The following is a 19,383-nucleotide window of genomic DNA, read 5'->3' as shown; positions in this document are numbered from 1 at the left end:
CTGCTGGTCTTATAGAGGGGGAGATCTCAGAGCCTTCCCACAGTAGAGTTGGAATAGACCCCTGCTCCTCTGGGATGGGGAGAGATGCACATGGAGGAGAAACGTGAATGGCAGCCCCAGCTGGTAAATCCATCTCACCTGTCAATGGGCCCCTTTCTTGGGAGCTGCAGCAGCCAAACAAAGGCAAATAAGGAAAACAGAAGTATAAATTCTTCTTTTCTTCCTTAGAAATCACTTGCTTTCATTGCAGGAGTACAGCTGTGTCTGGGTTGGGCCCCCTCAACCTATTTGGCAGACACTAGCGTTACAGACTCATAAACTCTCCTAAAATCACTGCACGGTGAAACTGAGTGAGAGCAGCTGTGGAGACGTGTGATGTCCTCAGAACACAAGAAGCCCTAGACTTTATTCCCACATCTACCACTAACCTTGGTCAAAACACCTGACATTGTGCCTCCGTTTCCCAAGTGCTGAAGCAATAATAATTACAGCCAGGCTGGTTGGTTAGGAGGCTGTTTGTGAGCTGCCCCACCAAGTGCCAACCCTGTTATTATTCCTCGGCCCTGTTATTAGATCTAAATCCAACTTGCTTGAGAATGAAAACTCCTGTGAAAAACACACAAACAGTTTCCCAGATCATCATTTTTATTAAATTTCACAGGCAGCTGGAGGAAAAAGAAAAAAAACAACCCTAGAAAATGTAAATAAACGTCATTCAGAGCATCACAGACTGGCTGAGCACAAAGTGTGTTCTTCCCGGCAGCAATGAGCACTTGCTGCTCCGAAAAGACCTTTGTTGTTTGAAGCCATGTCAAGGCTTTTCATCACATTGCATCATTCAGCTGGCCAGGCTACAGCTTAACCTAACCTAAGGGCAAGCCTGGAGCATCTGCAGGACCAGATCTGCTGCGGAGGGAAGCAGGATGGTGGGACAGTGCAGGACCAGCCTTTGTCAGAGACCAGCACTGGAAGAGGCCAGCCAGGAGCTGCAGCCCTGTGTTGGCAGCCAAAATCCATGTGCCTTCCTTTCCATAGCATGAGTAGTGGCTTGGGCTGACGGCTCTTGCATGGATAAACCCAAACACAGTCAGCAGCCAGGGCACGAAGAGAACCTGGGGCAGCTACAGCCCAACCATTGGCAGGTAAATGTGCAGCCAAAAAATGCTTCTATCTCTCCAAGAAGGCAGGATGCATGGCACAGCAGGAAGGAGGATCCCTCCCCAGCTCACCCTGCCAGCCCCAGGATACTTCCCTAGTCCACTTGCTTTCCCCGCAAGCCCCATTAGAGGAGAGATGCCCCCTTTGCCCCACTGCACCTCTCTTTCTGCTGGTTTGCTAATTGTGCTCTCACCCACACACTGCTCGGCAAGCGTGGCAGGGAAATTTAGAAGACTGGCTCTGAGCGCTCAGTGGGTTTTATCTGGGGAATATCTCAGCAGCAGTGCTGGTGCCTTGGCACACTATTAGAGCTGCTGTGCTCTTTCTCAGCAGTCACACGCAGGAAGCTGCCTGTGCTCTGACCAAATCACAACCTGCTGCAGCAAGGAAAGGAGGAAAAAGTTTAAAAAGGCCCAAAGTGCAAAACAAAAGGCACCTGCCCTGTTTCACTGTGGTACCTGGCACTGCTGGCAGCCACCCCAGCTCCCATGCTTTAATGTTTCACTGGCCATCGCCTCCACTGAGCGGCTGGAGGATGGGATAAGCCAGGTGCTCTCAACCCCTTTTTCCTTTAGAAACACTTCCAAGTCAACTAAACTGCAGCCATTGCCAACAAGAAGTTCAATACCTTTAAAAAAAATATTAATATCTCTTTTTTTCCCCACTAAGTGAGCAACAAAAAGCAACTAATGGCTCCCCATGCTGTGCTGGTGAAGGGATGGAGCCTGGTGCACACCCTCAATCTCCCCAGTTCCACTGGGCCAATAGCGCCCATGAGCTGTCCCCATGTCCCCCACTCCCAGCTCCTTGCCGTCCCCTTGCAGCGGATGGTGGCAGGGCTGGGTGGCTCTTGGTGTCCCCATGGCGTTGCACGGGCTGTGCCTCCTGCTCCTGGTGCCAGGAACGAGTGCAAAAAGCTCCTTGGAGTCCTGTGCAGGAGGATAGGAGGGTACTCGGTCACTGTGTTGGCTCCAGCAGTGGGACAGGGGACGTGGATTTGACTTGGGCACCTGGGGAGGAAAAGAGAAAGCTCATTGACAGACACAATGCTTGGCTCAGCCCACACAGGGGAACATCCGAAAAGGGGTTGCACATTGGCAGCCACTGGGGTAGCATCACAGAGTCGCTTGGTCGGGAAAGACCTTTGAGCTCATCAAGTCTAACTGTACCTGTCCGCTACTAAATCGTATCCCTAAGTAATTCATCTTCCTGTCTTTTAAACACCTTCAGGACACCTGGAATCCCAGGGAGGTGGAGGTCGAAAGTAGCTGTTGAATTTGGAGTTTGGGGTGTGCGCTTTGCTTCTGCAGGAGAGCAGAGACAGTGGCTGTTCAGCGGCAGAAGGCTCAGAGCACCAGGGAGCTGGGCAGAGCTGGCTAGGAAACCTCCGTGGACATGAGGAAGGAATGAAAAGTCGAAAGAAATGGAGTTTTCGGCTTTTTTTTTTTACAGAAAGGAGGAGGAGCCAAGAACTGGAACAGACAAAACAAAAAGATCCTTTTTTTCTTTCTCCAGAGGTTCCTCCAAAACCATCGTTACAACTGAAGTTTCCAAGGGGTTGATTAATCCAGTCTGGGGCCGAGCTCAGACAGCACATGTTTTCATCTGCCCAGGGTTAGGAAAAGCCTGATTTTCATCAACTTTCCTCCCCAGGCCAGCCACTCCCTTCCAACGCTGCCTGATAAACTGGCTTCAGAGACAACCAGTCGCTTGGAAAGAGCAACAGTGGCAAAAAAACTGCAGGCCCTGTTTATCCAGCCTTGCTATAATCCGCATGCAAATGGGTTTCCCTAGAAGCCACTGAGAGAAACCAGCTGTGACTTTGTTCCAGCAATACCAGTGAGACTGTAACATGTTGAAAGCAACCAACCCAGCAGTACGCAGGTGAGCTGCAGCATTTAGGAGCTGGGAGATTATCATAAGGGTTTTTTTTTTTTTTGGCTGGTGGTTGCAGGCACGTGAGGCTTTTGCATAGGAAGAAGCCTGGCTGTGAGCAGGGGTCTTCAAGGGGAGCCAGGAGCAATGCACAGCACCAAAACCTTGCAGCTTCTTGCAAGGTAAAAGCTGACCGAGCACTTCTCAATGTGCAACAGAAGCCAAAGGAGGCAGCAGTAAAATTGTCTGCACAAAAGGCTTGTTATCTAAGCTGTAATTAAATAATCAGGAAAAGTCACTGAACAGATCCGACGTTTAACGTGACCGCAGTATCAGAATAAAGTTCTGGGCCTGGCCTACTGCTTAAATCCTTGCACGAGCTTTGGGGCCAAAGTTCAGCTTTTAGGTGCCAGAGCAGCCTCAAAATCCAGCAGCTTCAGCTGCTCAGCACCCACCCAATGGCAGGTACCAGCTGCAGCTGCCACCCCACAGCCCTCCCAGGAGATAAGCCCATCAAAGGGCTCCCACGAGATCCACACAATGGGCTGTGAGCTTTCTGATGAGCCCGAGGAACAAGTGCCTGAGCCACTCCAAACCATGAGGAGAGCCCTATGGGAGCCAAAGGGTAGTGGGAGGGGAACCCCTGGCTTCTAGCTGCCACGGGGTTGGCTCTTCCCCATTTGTTTTGAGATAGAAGTGTATTATTTGGGTTTCAGGACTGGTATGAATGCAACCTCACCAGTTCACAGGTGAAAAGATTGTTTTTTTCCATGAGTACAAAGTACTATTTCATACAGTGTGATAGCCCAGGCTGTTCCTCATCCACAAGGTTTGCCCTGCTCTGAGGGCACCTTGGATGGTCCCTCCTGAGCCTTCTCCAGGAGAGGCAGGTTCCCATAGAATTAGCATTCCCAAAGCACACCAGCACTCTGCCATCCTGCCTTTTGGGTGCCCCTTCTTGAAGAAGCAAGCCAGAGGGATCAAAATGGGTATTACAGGAGAGACCTCACATGGTAGAAGCTGCAAGCTAGAAGATCCCTCAGCCAGACCTGCTGCAGGACAACAGAGTAGTTGGAGGAACACTGAGCCAGCTGCCCCAGTTCCTGAGCCCAGTTTTGACACAGGTGCAGGCAGGACAGCCAAGTCAATTGTGTGGAACTTGGCTGGTGCAGCACAAGCTATTCATTTGGGTCTGTCTTTCATTCATGAGTCGGGGTGCTTTATTTAAGAAGCTGTCACAGTGGCCAAGGCTGTAACAATAACTATCTTGAAAACCCAAAATCTAGAAAAAATGAAGTGAAGGGACAATTCCATCTGGCAAGAACTCATGTATATTTTTAATACTTCTTTTAATTGAAGAGTGGAAATGAAGCCAGAAAAACACATAAAACCCTCACACAGTGACTTTCCACCGGGTTTATTTTCCTGGTTTTCCTGTGCTTGTGCCAGGCTCCAGATTATGGAGGAGAGGGGGGGAAATATCTATACAACCCCCACAAAGCTTTTTATTTGGCCTAAACAACCCAAATACACTACAGAGGGGAAAGAGGTAGTGAGGAAAATAACATCTCTGTGAATTTGGAGACTGCTTTTTATTCAGTGCCTGAAGAATCAAACCCCACCTCAAAGTATTCCCTATTCCTATTAGTGCAGCTGGTGTTGAACTTTAATATTCAGATGCATCTGCTACCAGAGAAAATTAATTTTCAGCTCTAGGATGGCTCTTAAAGGGAGGCCCCATTGACCTGAGCTGAAAATGATGGAGTCCTCACACTCGTTGCTGCAATATTTAATAGCCAAGTGGCATTTAATTAGATTACTGAGCCACTGTGACAGATGCTAGGTAACGCCTGAGGAAAAGAATTTGGAAAGGCCATTATCTTCCAATGCTGGCAAGGCTCTGCGATTTCATTTTAACTCCTTCCACTCTTGCCCTGCCCTCACTGTGGTCCAATTCACTGTTGTTCAACCCATGTTAAAACCAGGTGTTTCACAAATCAAAGGCCAGCAGAATGCTCTGGGTGCTTTTTCCCCCCCCACCTGAGAAAAGCAGGTGGTCACATCAGGCAAACACCCAGCAGAGGTGCCAGAACCTCCTCCTTGGTTCCCAGTTGGCATCAAAAGAGATGATCACTAGGAGATGCCAGTAATTTCACCTGCTGGGCGATTCCCAGGCACACCAACCACACCAAGTGAGAAGCTGGGAAGTGAGAGGGTGTTCAAGGGTTTGGGCAGCATTCCTTCTTCCCTGTATTAAGTGAAGTGGATTTTGTTGAGTTTGTGGAAGAATTTCCCCACACACACACAGTCCCCACCTTCCAAATAAAACCATAAGTGAAGTTTGTCAATCCCACCTCCATACACAAGCGTTTCCCAGCTCTTTCAGCTAGCTGGGAGGTAGTCTCCAACTACCAACGCAGGCTTGCATGAGTTGCTGGCACTACAAAACCTGCAGACTGAGCTAGAAGAGATATTATGGACTTTGAGAGATGATGCTACCCAAGTGTTGCCTGTATCAGTTAGTGCTTTCACAGTGTGAAATGAGAAGAGTTTTTTGCCTTTGACTGGCCAGCTGCATCTCAGCACAGATTGGTGAAAATGTGCAAAGCTCTGTGGAGCAAAACTGGTAACCAGAATGGCAAAGAAAAATCCCACTGGGAAGGAGAGAGAGGAACCAACTGCCTTGTCCCAAGGGCACTGCAATAGCACTTATCCTCAGCAAGCACGAGCTGAAGGACCAGAATGAGACAGGACATCATGCACTAGCACCAACTTTCTTATTTTCACACACCTTGGAACACTGAGAAACACATTCTTCTTCTGGTTACAAAACCTCTTCCCTCCCACTCAGGTCTCCCATGGAAGTCTCAGAGGTTCTGATTTAATAAGCAACAGTTTGGATGTTAAATAAACACCAGGACCATCAAATGCACCATGGCTTCTACGATTCTGCTCCTGCTACCCACTGAAATGTAAATAGAGAGCATAAAAAGATATCCAGGATTTGCCAGTATCCCAAGGGTCACTTGCCTACATATTCATCAGCTCAGAATAAATCACTCAGATACCCTGCAAAAATACTGAACTGCTCAGACTTTTTCCAAAGTACTTTTTGCATTAATATCTCCCAGGACTCACATGCAAGTGCTTTCAGAAACCATAGTAACCCCTCAACTGCATGGAGAAAGGATGTATTCCATGGTGATAGCCATGGACAGAAGGGTAACACTGGCACATCCAGGTAGCTTAGAGCAGAGGCAGAGGAGCTGTGGCCTGGTTGCAAGCATTTATGTAGATATAACTCTTAAGAGAGTAGGAGGATGATCCGGAAACAAGGGAAACCTGGGAGCTAGCTACGACTTACAAAACGGCAGAGCCGATTACTCTTTTTTAGCCCTCCATCCTACCCTTCTCATAAAACAGGAGCAACCTGGAACCCATGGCTTCAGTGTAGAGCATGGAGATGCAGCTGAGGCAAGAAATCAAATTTCAGTTTAAGAGAAGGAGACCCTTACCTTATTGACCTTCTGGATACAAGCCCCCAAGCCCTGACCCATATCATGATGGCAAGTGCTTCCAGGTGCTGACAAAAGCTGTGGGGATGAGCGAGTAAGGCACCGTTGTGATACAGTTCCACGTGTCTGACATAGGGTCGTAGCAGTCCAGCGTTTTGCACCTCTGAGTCCCAAAGTAACCTCCCACCACATAGAGTTTATTTCCTGAGGCCAAAGCATGGCATGACATGCGCTTGGCTGTCATGTCCCCAATGCGCGTCCACTGGTCTGTTTCGCAGTCAAAGCGGTAGGCGGATGCTGCCGTGAACTCTGTGTCTCCTCCCATGATGAAAATCTGGCTGCCTAGGACAGCGGCGGCCGTGTAGCGCCAGGGCTGTGGGCATTCTGCTTTGATCATCCACCGATTCTCAGCTGGATCATAGCACTGGACTTTGGACACCATGTCTCGGTGAATGCTGGTCCCACCAAAGACAAAAAGCTTAAGCCTAGCGCTCACCACCGCAGCGTTGCTCACTCCGTCTCGCAAAGGAGCCACCATTGTCCATTTGTTGGATATGGGATCATACTTCTCTACTTGCTTCAAGGAAACAGAAGGAGATGCAGGAAAGACTCCAGCTACTGCAGTGTGTCCGCCAACCACATACAGGCAGTTTTCCAATTCAGCTGAGCCGTGCCCAAACCGAGCTATTAGCATTGGGGCAGCTTTTGACCACTCCTCATGAACAGTGTCATATACCCACACGTCTTTTGAGACCCCGTTTTCTGACCCTCTGCCTCCAGTGATATATACTTTGCAGCCGATGGCACAGGCACTGAACTCCTTCCGTGGACTTGGCAGATCTGCTTTGGGAATAATTTCCTTTGCTTTGTGATCCACTTGGTAGATCTTATCACACATGAAGGTTTGCCCTCCCAGGATCAGCAAGGTGTGCCCAGCTTTGCGAGGCCTGGCGCAGGGACTGGTGACCACCCCATCATTCTGTAGGATCTTCTTCTTGCACTGAATAGCTTCATCCAAGACAAGCTTGTTCCTTTCATCCACCATGATCAAGTCCTCACAAGCCAAGGCTTCCTTCAGGCATTCAGAAGGAAGCAAGGCCAGACGAACATTCCTCAGAAGTTCTGGGAGATAAGCCTTACGCTCATCCAGATCATATTTCACCCACTGAATGACAGCCTTAAAGACCTTTTCTTCATCCTCAATTTCCAGCTCATCACTAGATATAAGGTCCAGCAGAGTGTCCTTGGAAAGGTTGTTGAAATCCTCACTCTTGTGAAGAGTCTCGAAGTTGACAAGGCACATCCTCCAGGAGAGCTCATAAAGCCGCCGGCACTGGTGAGCATCTGAGAGCAGCATCATGCCCAGGCAGTTGGAAGGGTAGAGGTTCTTCTCCAGGAACTCAGCTGCTGCATCACGGACATCATGGAACTGCAACATGTCTCCAGCCTCCAGAAGGGACTCTGCATTCTCCTCGTTGATGATGATCCGAGAAGAATAGGCAAAGTCCAACAATAGCTCCAACACCTCTGGGTGTAGGCTGTCATGGAAGTTCACTTCATCATCCAGGCTCTCTCGGAGGCCATTGCTAAACATGGCTTCAAAGTACCTGCTGGAGGCAGCCAGCACTGCCCGATGACATGGGAACGACCTGTTTCCTGCCCAAAGGGTGACATCAGTGAACATGCGGTGCTTTCGCAGGGTGTTCAGATGGGATAAGACACAGTCTGGGTGGGAAGCTTTGTGAAAAAGCAAGATGTTCATGGAGCCGGTGCTAGTCCGGGATTTCCGGTTCTCGTGGACGCTGACTGACATGATGACAGAGCTCTTGCCTGCAGAGAAACAAACAGAAAAGCCATTACTCTTGTTTTTACTGATGTAAGGCACCCAGGCATTTGCTGTATGTAGTACAACTGTCAATGGATAGTCCGTGGACCTCAAACAAAGCACTAGCTGACACTCGGTGCTCCTGCTCTATGGGTGCTTCCACACCCTGCCTTGCAGAGCCTGGGCCTCCTGCACCCTCACATCTTCCAAAAATTTAACTCAGGCTGAGCAGGGTGGGAAGGCAGAGGTGGGGGGGAAGGGGGGAAATTCTGCACTTTGGTCTCTGCAACAGAGCAACAAAGTGAAGCAATCAAACCCCAAAGTTGATGGTAAATTGTTTCAACAGCCCCTAGAGGGTATTGGCAAACCACAGAAGAGTTATTTTTCCTTAGAAATCAGCATTTAAAAAAGCAGTCTATCCGGGATAAAGGGCACTAGCCAGTTCTTGGCTTAGCAGAAATCAAGTTTGGCTTCTGATTTTTGTGAAGATTATTGCAAGTTTAGGAAAAGCAATTGCTCCTTGGTTTATTTATGTAATATTTAGCTACCAGCAGAAGCCAAAAATTTAAAACAAGTCTTACCAAACCCTTTAATTGTATTTTTTGGTGATAAAACTCGTATGTGACTTAAGCATTTTGCAGGACTGATTCACATCAGAGAATAAGGCAAAAGAGACAGCTAAATTATGCTTTTTAACAGACAGGCAGAAGCAAACACAAGGCTTTTATTAGCTACTATTTCATATAAGTGCTACCTGATACCTATCCTTGCCTGTGGAAGAAAAAGCCTTTGGACCAATCAAATTAATACCACTTAGATGATAAAATCCAAGTAATTCAGTCAAAAATATTTTAGCCAGCTCTGTTTTGCCCCCTGTGTAATTAAAGCAGACGGATATGCATACAATCCTCTCTTACAGCAGAAAGTCAGTACTGACTCTCCTTAAGTTTGAAAAATGAGCCTGAAAAGAAAGGAAATGGGGTCATCCCTCTGTGCCTCCACTACAGCCCCCCAGTGACAGCAGACATAGCAAAGCCATGGCAGGCACTACACCAGATGACATTCACGTTTCAGTATCAGAAACGCTCCCTGGCTAAAAGTGGAATTTGACGGCAGGTAGCCCACTGAATAGGCTAAAGATGGGGGCAAGTCACAGAGCCTGGGGGGCTCTGAACTGTCGCAGGAACTTAGGAAAGAGAGGACCCTGGTCGGATGCACAGAAGTATCAGGGGCTGACAGCTTCAGCTCAACTTCCCTGCCAACAGAAGGCAGCTAAGAGAACTGGCTACAAGCTTGGGACAGTGGGCTTGAGAAACCCTTTCCAGCTCTGCTACATCTCTTCTCTCACTCAGGACTATTTCTCTGTTCCTTTCCTGAAATACCACAATTTTGCTTTGCAAGATGGAAACACCAGGGCTGAAACTGCATGGCATCCCCCTTCAGCTATCAGATTGTTTAGAAATCACTCACTAGGCACACAGATAAAATTGGGGAGAGATTTTTGGCCTCAACGTTTGCTCACCTTCAGCTCAGCTTCCCAGCCAACAAAAAGCAGCCATAAGAAATGGCTACACGCTGGGAAAAGCGGGTCTAATCCACAGGAAAAAGGGGTTGCTTGAGAAAGACTATCCAGCTCCCCTATACCTCTCACCTAGTTCTATTTTTCTATCCCTTTTCTACACTGGTTTTGCTTTGCAGGCTGGAGACACTAGGGCTGAAAACCCATGACATCCCCCCTCCAGCTACCCAATTTTTTAGAAATCAGTAATTAGTCACACAGATACTGCTGGGGAAGGGGTTTTGGTTGGGTTTGTTTTGTTGATGTTGGTTGGTGTTTTTTTAACTTGCTTTTTGCAGCCCAGGGTTTCTCAAGGGCCTTTCTCCCCGGCAAGCACAAAGTCTATAGGTCAGTCCTGTCCTCCCCAGCTAGGCTGAGCTCACCTCCGTCACCCCAGCCCAGCACGTGGGGTCCCAGAGGAAACCACGGAATGCTGAGAGTGCAGACACAGAGATCCCAGGCTGCTGGTGGGTCACAGCCTTGACCTGGCGGAGATCTGGAGCCACACAATCCTCCCATGCTCCATAGGTGGATGACCTCAGGCAGAGCCAGATGGGCAGATAAGCAGCCTGACTCATGGTCTGCTCATGCGCTTCCTACCCCCTGTTTCACCAGCACCTCCAGAAGAGTCCAAATTCAACAAATAGTTCTGAGTACAGCCCTCCTTCCGCACTCGCTGCCATGAATTATTGAAGCTGATCTTCCAAAGGCCTCAGTCATTCCTCAGGGCTGCGTTGCAGTCCAGGGAAAAGGTCTCTCCAGACTTCTCTGTCCAGAAACGATAACCTGCCCAAGCAGCCACAACTCTTACTCAGCCTCTGAACCGGGCAGGAAAATGCTGTAGGTATTTGGGTTGGATACGCGTGTGCTCCTTGCCAGAAATCTTTGCGGGTTAGGGTTGAGGCCAGCAAACTTGTTTCGCTTGGGATCGAAGGCTACGCAGAGTCAAGACTTCAAAACAGGAAGGAAAATGCCATTACGTAGCAGCACTTTAAAGTGCATCTGAAGGAAATGGTTACCAACATCCACACACACCGCAGGGACAACACTAATTTAAGAGGTTATACGGATTTCCCTGTCAAAGCTGCAATATGCTGAAGTGAGGAATACAAATGAAACATTTATGAGTCTGCTAAAAGCTATTGATTTAGGTTCCTATTTCTACAACCTCAGAAACCACCCCACCACTGCTACTGCTTTCTTTGCTCACAGCTCAGGTCGGCTATTCAGTGTAAATCTTTGATTTGCTTAAGCACAAAAAAATTAAGCAATTTATATAGGACAGCTACAGAAACAAACAATAAAACTGCAGGAAGGCAGCATTATTTTTTCTGATGATAAGATTACAAAAGCCACTATTCAGAATGGAAAGAACAGGTCATTTCAAAATGAAAAATGTCTACATAAAACCTGCAGCAGAGGCACTTCATATATATATATATACACACACACACGTACGTATACATACACACACTTATATAAAACATCTCAGGCTTCCAACATCAAACATCTTGCCCAAGGCACTGGGTAACCAAATAATATATCTACCCAATGTATTGAACAACATCCAGGGAATAAATTGGCAGGTTCCAGTCCAGTTTCCATTAGGACTGTTCTTCATATCACCTTCCTCCACTAAAGGCACCAACTGATCCCTAGTGCAGCTGCCAGCCTGAAAGCTAGAGGCTACATCCACAGTCCCTTTCGCTGGCCTCTCCTGGAGCTGGGTTATGACACTGGATGTCACTGGTCACACACCAGCAGGGCTTGACAGACCATTAAACTGAAACCAAAGCAGCCTCTGAACTCTGGTGTACAGCCATCTCACCAACAAGGCTTGCTTAAGGCTTCCAGCAACTTCCAAACAGCTTGGAAGGGCTTAGAGGGTTTCTAGAATCCTACCACAGTTGTGCACAAGCAGAAATGTCGGAGGTGCTTATTCTTCCCCTGACAAACATACCTCAACTCATCTCTCAGTCTACCAGAGAACTTGGCATCATCCCACCCGTATTAGATGAACAGAAACTGCAGGCAGCAGATATCTGCAGCAGGCATCTACTGGGGTTCTTCCAAAGCCTAGCAGCCTTATAAAGCTCAGACGCCTGTAACTAAAAGGATCTACAATTTTCATTATGTGCACAAACGTATGTTTCAATTTAAGCAATGCTTAACTGCAGCTATAAACAGGCTGGACCCACTCTTATAAGCACTTCTCAGAAGCAGATGCATGTAGGGCAGAATTTGGCCTCTACCACAATCCTCGCTTCCCTTATCCAGCTACTGAGCTAAACAGAAAAAAACAGAAGCACTCAGAATGAGGAATATTTTACACAAAGAAACCTGTCAGTGGCTCTTTCCAAGCTCCCACCTGCTCTGCAAGAGCTCAGGGGGTTATCAGAGCTCCCAGCTGCATCTTCCATCACGCAGGAAGCCATCACTAAAACAGATGCGTCAGCGTGAACAGCAGAAGGCATTGACCTGAACAAACTGGGTCTGGGATTTCTGCATGCTACATTCATTTCTTAACTTCAAAATATGGTTATTGAAAAAATAAATATCAGCTGCATAGCCCTTCAGAAGGATCTTACTGCACACACAGGCAGCCAATAAGCGTTCTTCCATATGGATTAGGGCAGAGGGGCATCGGCTTTTTGACAGCTATCCAATGCTGTCTGCTGGCTACAATATTCCCCTGGCTGTCTGCAGTCTTTGTACAGCAGATACTTGAAAGACAGGATTTTTCCAGCAGAGCAAGATAAAGGCTCTTTGGAAATCCTTCCACTCACCCACACAGAGCAGACAGCAATCCAGAAGAAAGAGTAGGAGTTGGCTCAGGGAGAAAAAGATGCCTCAGACCTCAGCTCATGAGGAATATACCCCAGTAGTCTCTCTGGACACAACAATGCCGGCAAAGGTCCCTTCCAACCCAAACTATTCTATTCTATAGAGGGAACAAAGGGAAAAAACAGAACTACAGAGTTGACCAAACCTTCCCCCCAGATGACAGCCACAGTTCTCCTGTCTGAGCACCTCTTGCTTCTAATACCCAGCAGAAGGCTGTCCCTCCCAGGCTGGCAGGTCACCATGTTGAAGCCGTGCTATAGGGAGGTGGTATGGGTCATGTATTACAACCTCAGGGAATGCTCTGTTACCTCTTAAAAATTGCTTCAAAGCCATATCAATCTCTGGTCTCCAGTCACAGAACTGCTTAAGAGAGGGCAGCTCAAAAGTAACTGTTAATACATGGACTATATTCAGCCAGGCTTGGGGTTCCCCTCTCCATCTTCAACCAGCAGGCTGTCCACAAACCTCATTTACTGTCTGCAGGGAATCATCAGCTGAGGTGTGCCTTCCTTTCAAGAGGACAGTACTTGAGAGCACATAAGATGTTCCCCAATGGGACTTCAGGGGATCAAGAATCTGCTTAGAAGGGCAAAACTACAAGGATTTATTAGTGTTCTCCTGAGACTGTAAAGGCTGGCTAAACACCAACAAAGAACCTAAACCCCACGAACTGAAGCTGGCACTTTCTGTTTGCCAATCAAGACTTTCAGAGAAGCAGCAAGCAGAACACGTTTCTTTTTGTCCCACTCAACCATGAACTATTTAAAGCCATAAATAAGTAAATAAATAAGCAGTAATGTTCCCTGCTAACTTAGCTCAGAAGATCTGGTAGAAGATGCTCACTCTGCAGTGGAGATTCATTCCCATACAGTCAGCCATCAGGCCCCCCACACATAGACTGCACTGCAACCTGTAGCATCTCAGAGCAGCGCCACCTCAAGTGGTAAGCACTGATAGCTTTCACAAGGAGGCAGGCGTAAGATTAATTTTATTTTCTCTCCGACGTGACTGTGTCAACCCTTTGGGGTAATATACCATTTTTAATTCTGCCAAAGTTCAGCTTCTCCCTGGAAGCAGTGAGATGAATTCTCTACCCACCAGTAATGCACCCTCATCCCAAATATCTATACCTTTCCAATGCCTTCACAGTCTCCATCGCCTGGTGGTTAGGCCAGCAAGACCATCCCAGGATAAAATTACTGGCACAGAACAGCCAATTTCCCCCCCCTTTACTGTACAGAGCAGCAAACTAGAAACCTGAAGTCACCCACTGTGTTGTCTTCATGGGGAGGAGCTCCTTGCAAATCTGCTTTGGAGAAAGATCAGCATGGCAACTCACTGTCAAACATGCTCCAGATACAGCTGTGATTCAGATGCAATTTCCCAGTGTTGGAGACAGTCAAAAGGTTGAGAAACATTATCTACTACATGCAGGCATTCACGTACTCACAGACACAGCTCGAGCTTCAAAAGCAAAAAAGAACCCAACAAAAACCAGGAAAAGATAGTGGGGAGAGATACGAAAAAACAAGAAATGGGAAGGAATAAACAAAGAATTTTTTCAGATTATTTCCATGTCCTTGCATAAAACAGTGGACTATCAGGTATACAGCTTGAAATCTGCTTGAAATGTTCAATACTAATAAAGACCTTCTGTGTAGAGTGCTTGAGATGAAAGGAATTAAAATAGCACCTGGCATTTAGCACAGCACTACACTTGCTGAACGTGGAGTCTGGGCTACTGCCAGGTGTGCAGCAAAGGACCTTCACCACATCGAGACCCTGCTTCATCCACACTCCTGTGTGCCTGGATGCAGACTTTGCTCTCTAACAAATTGGTTTCATCTCCAGTAACTCCAGTGAATTTAGTGGTTTGGCTCTGTCAGACAAATTTGCTCTTGCCTTGTTCAGGATGACTAACACAGCAACGACGCAACTGTGATTTTGCATGCTGGAATTCAGGCAATGCAGCTCTGCCATGAATCAGAGGGTACCTCTGTAACAGAAATGGATTTGGCCTTCCTGACAATCTTTTGTTGTTTCATCATATTCAGAAACAGACAAGCAAAGACTGTTTACCCTATCTCCCCCAAAGCAGAATTTCTGATCCTGCCCCAGACTTTGAGAATGGAAGACATCCTTATCATTTCTTCTCATTTTTTCACTTTCTAGTCTAGCCTGTATATCCTAGATAGAAAACAGAGAGACCATGTGAAAGGCTCCTTCTGTTGGCTCAGACAGAAACTGGGAGGTTTTCCAACCCCGATTCTGTAGGCTCCAAGAGATCAGATTGTCTGGAGAAGGTCCGGGCACGTATCTGAATGTGCTTACTAAAGCAAAGCTGAGTTCAGAATCTCGGTCTGTCCATCACTGCTTCATATCCCATTCTCATCAGAGCCCACCATTCCTCCCTTTAAACCTATGCTCCGCTCTGAGCCCAAAGGCACCACAAGAATCTACTGAATGTCAGTTACCGTAGAAAGCAAAAGCAGTATTTCCAAGCTATACCAGTTCTTGTTCTATCTTGCAAAGGCATTGGTAAAAGGGGCAGTAGTGCCTCACATCCATAAGACATGGAACCAAAGTCAACTGTGTTCCAACCAATGTAAAAATACGCATAGGAAATCCACTTTGCATGCAATACATGCAGTTTTATTTGCAAATAAGGTATTGGACTTGCTACTCTTCAACTGAGTTACTACTCTTCAACTGAGTTACTCTATAAAGCTTCTGGAGCTACCTGTGAGTTAATCAAAGTTCACACTCACCACTAAGCAAGTTGGCTTTGCAGTTCCTGGGAATATCACAACCTCTTACAACCACTATCCAAATCGGGATAAATAAGGCTTTGAGCCACAGTTCAGGCTCCAGACAATAGCTTTTCATTGCTATGCCTTAACCCCAGTGGATCTTTTCAGAGCCTGTGATTCATTTCAGAGGCTGCTGTGGGGTTTTGTCCTCCCTGCATGCCCTCTAGCTCCACTAGTGAATAAATCCCATTCTGCCAAATCAATCACAGTCCCTTTCCAAATGAACACAGGGCTGCAGAGAAGGCAAGTTGAGTTTGCAGTGCTGTGTCCCAAATTATACTCAAAAAGGCTCCAGAATGGAAACAATCTACTTGATCTCAGTATCTACCCCAGCCCCATCTGTGTAGAATTAAGTCCTTTTCAAGCAAGCCAACTTGCCAATGTGCTGCAAAGGCAAAAGGCCTTTGGTACTTCAAATATAGAGGAGCAGAACCATGTGCCACTTCCCAAGAAGATTTTAGAAGATGAGATGTGGTATACATCAAATTAATGCCAGAATAACCACTGCAGTTGCTGACTACAGAAAGTATATTCAGATCCTCCCACTCTCTCTTTGCACATTGTGCCAGGCTCCTGGCGCTGTGGTTGGTAGAGCTGATTGTGCTGATGGTCAGGCTAACCAGAAGCCCTGCAACAGATGCTCACACCAAACAGGTCTGTCTGCCTGCTGTCAGGGCAGGATTTCAATTCTGTGCCTGCTCAGTTAACCTGGGGTTTTGTTTTGTCTTCCCTGCTCCCCTGCCAGGAAGGAGACCTTGGTGTGACTCTCAGGCTTCATTTGCAATTTTGGCTGGAGTGCAGAGCCATGCACATGGGAGGCCCTCATGTCTTCTGAACAGATTAGGTCCTGATGTTGATGGACATGGAGGACAGTTGTTCCCAGCTGGACTGTAAAACACTGACTGATATTGAAGGGTCTGGGGCTGCACAACAGGGCATTGCTCATTGCCCTCTGACTCTGGACAGAAGGAATAAATGATCCTGTCTCTGATCCTTCTATTTCAGTACTAACACAACATCAAACCACGTACTCTGCCTGCAAGTTCTGGATGAGCATGGGAGCGTTGCAGCAGCCCTGGCTATCCCAGGCATCTGTGCATGCATCACAAGCAAACCAGAGTGATTGTGTGTTAGAGAGTGTGCTAGAATAATAAATTTGCCTCACCACAATCTGACAGGCTATCATATAAAAGTGGTAGTCTTTGCAAAGTCTAATGGTCAGCAAGCAGACAGTGGTTACGGGACATGCAACATTCCCAGGCTCAAGCAATGGGGGAAGACAGAGCAGCCTGTACTGCTGCAGTGATACTAATAGTCACCGCAGGGGTATAAAGTTGATAGGCAAGGACAAGTCGACGTGATGGCGGTTAAAGGTCAGGCCGGGGTGCTTGGGGTGGCTTGTTACAGCTAAAAGCTTCCTAGCCGGCATTCCTGCAGCCACTGTTTTAAGCAACGCCAGCTACGCTCACTGCAACTCAATTACAGTCTATAAAAGATGGGAGTAAATCTACTCCTCTGTTCAAGTGCTGACACTGCTGCTTCAAACCTGCCCCTTCCACAGTCCTCAAGCATCAGCCACTGCCACAGCCACCCTGGGCCAGCTCTCCACTTACTCACGCCCAAGCTGAGGCACTGCTCAACACCCCTTCTTTTGTAACGCTGCTGCTTGTCTCGCAAGGCGCTGCCCATCCTCTTCCACCTCCACAGATGGTCGCATCCTGCCCATCCTGTTTCACTCATCTAAGCATTGCCTAAAACCTCCCTTGGCTGTTAGGACGGACCTGAACTCCTGCAAGCTTTGCGGAGCAGCTGGTTACCACTGCAGGGACAAAAATACTATCATAATTGACACACAGATATGCACACACTCCTTGTCCCTACCCAGGACCATCACTACAGTGCTGGAGGGACCATCTTATGTAGCAGGTATACACTCATTTTGATGTTTGCAGTACGTGTCATGCAGAGTCTCGTCATCTGTTCCCAAGCTGTCTGCCTTCACAAATTTAATTTGCCTAGTTCCTTCTGTCAAATGATTTTCAACCGGCCTTATCTCCTCTCCAAAACCACATCTGAAACACCATCCTTGCTACCTGGGTTACTTGAACCTGCCCCAAACACAGCACAGGACGCTACCACAGGGGATACTTTGCGTACGTGCTAAGGCAGAAGGGCTTCAGATAACAATCCTTGAGAAAAGGGATAGGAAATTCAAGTTCCTTAGTGCTGAAGCTGCTTACAGTCTCATGTGTTCACATTACGGTGTGACTAATTTGCTTCTGCAGCAAATTTCATTCTGATTTTAGTCCTGAGAATCTTGTGCCACTTCACAACTTCCCACTGCAAATTCCCATCTATGCCTCCTTCCCAAGTGCTTCACTGAATATCTGTAGCCTTATCACAGGGATAAAACAGAGCAGACGGTTAGGGTTTGAGACACAAAAGACAGAAAATGTGTTTTCATATAAGATTTGCTCTGAAGCAGCAAGCAGGACAAGGAAAACAGAGAGGCTTCAGAAAGGGTCCTAACTCATCAAAGAGTCAGACCCCCTGACAGTCAGGCAGAGAAAACAAATTACGTGAGAATTCAGAGCTGGTTTACCCCGAGTCTGAAAGGAGACGATTCCCAGAGCAGCACTGAATAACACAGCTGAGTTAACATCAGCAGCTGGCCGCCAGCACCAGTGAGGCACAGGGTGCATGACCCACATCTCCGGTTGCTCCTAAGGTAAGCTCAACAAAAACAAGTGTCACAAGGCACAGGAAGGAAGAAGACAAGGGAAGTTGCTCAAGTATAAAGGTTATAGAGTTGTTTGTTTTTCCTGGGACTCTGGATCTGACCAGCACATCTGGAGGAAGACTAAAAGCTGCACAGCCCATGGTGCCCTGACCAGGGAGATGACTCCAGCAGATCACATGGGCAGACGACACGCAGAGACTGCCAGGAAAACAGAAACCAGATATGAACCTGAGGCTCTCCATACAAATAGTGTGAAACGCTTAAGTGTCTGCTTAGGAAAGAGCGAGGACAGGAGTTTTCCAGGCACGGATTTGGCCAATTTAAGCCCCCATCACCGCCAAGTGTAAGAGGACGGATGAAAAAATAAACAAAAACCCCCCAACCAATTACCAAACAGGCTCCTAACTTCTTCTTTTTTTTTTTTTTTTTTTTTTTTAAATGCAAAGGGGCCCCTAAGGAGCTCAGAGGGATGAGGAGCGACCTTTTCTCCTGCCCCAGCTCAGCCCAGCCCGGGACACCGGGGCCGATTTCATCAGAAAGGCTGGGGTAGCTGCCTCCCCCGAACCACGGCTTTGAGACACGGAGACGAGGGGAAAAAAAAAAAAAGAAAAGGCAACGCCACTTTACTTTCCTGCTCAGGAGGCGACATCCCACCGCTCGCTACGACCCCGCCGCCGCGAAGCCCCAGAGCCGGTACCCGCGGGATCGGGAACAGGGAGAACCCTCGGGAGAACAACTCACCGCCCGCCTCTGTCCCTCGCGCTCTCGCTCCTCCCGCCCGCGGCCGAACCGAAAGCTCCCACCGGCCCCGCTCGGCGCCGCGGCTGCTGCCCCCGGCCCCGCGGGGCGCGCGGCGGGAGGAGCGCGGGGCGGGGCGGGGCGCGGGCCCGGCCCACGCGCGGCGGGAGGGGGCGGGGCCGCCGCGCAGCCAATCAGGGAGCGCCGAGCCCGTGACGCGCTCCGGCCCCGTGCGGAGCGGCGCCGGGGAGGGGGCGGGGCCAAGGGGGAGCGACCACCAATAGGAGGGCAGAGGGGGATTGGGGCGCGGCCACGGCTGC

General features: G+C 48.1%; 1 protein-coding gene across 1 annotated transcript; it reads right to left on the bottom strand.

Moving 5' to 3' along the window:
- Positions 1–627: 627 nt before the first annotated feature.
- Positions 628–19,175, bottom strand: KLHL25 (kelch like family member 25). The gene is made up of 3 exons (XM_069867232.1): positions 19,067–19,175; positions 6,549–8,378; positions 628–2,168 (listed from the first exon to the last, which is right to left on the bottom strand). The coding sequence occupies exon 2, from the start codon at positions 8,359–8,361 to the stop codon at positions 6,592–6,594; it is 1,770 nt and encodes a 589-aa protein (XP_069723333.1). The 5' UTR covers positions 8,362–8,378; positions 19,067–19,175; the 3' UTR covers positions 628–2,168; positions 6,549–6,591.
- Positions 19,176–19,383: the final 208 nt, after the last annotated feature.

This window comes from Phaenicophaeus curvirostris, chromosome 12, assembly GCF_032191515.1.
Source record: "Phaenicophaeus curvirostris isolate KB17595 chromosome 12, BPBGC_Pcur_1.0, whole genome shotgun sequence".
Lineage (NCBI taxonomy): Eukaryota > Metazoa > Chordata > Aves > Cuculiformes > Cuculidae > Phaenicophaeus > Phaenicophaeus curvirostris.
This window is presented reverse-complemented; position numbering and strand designations above follow the sequence as displayed.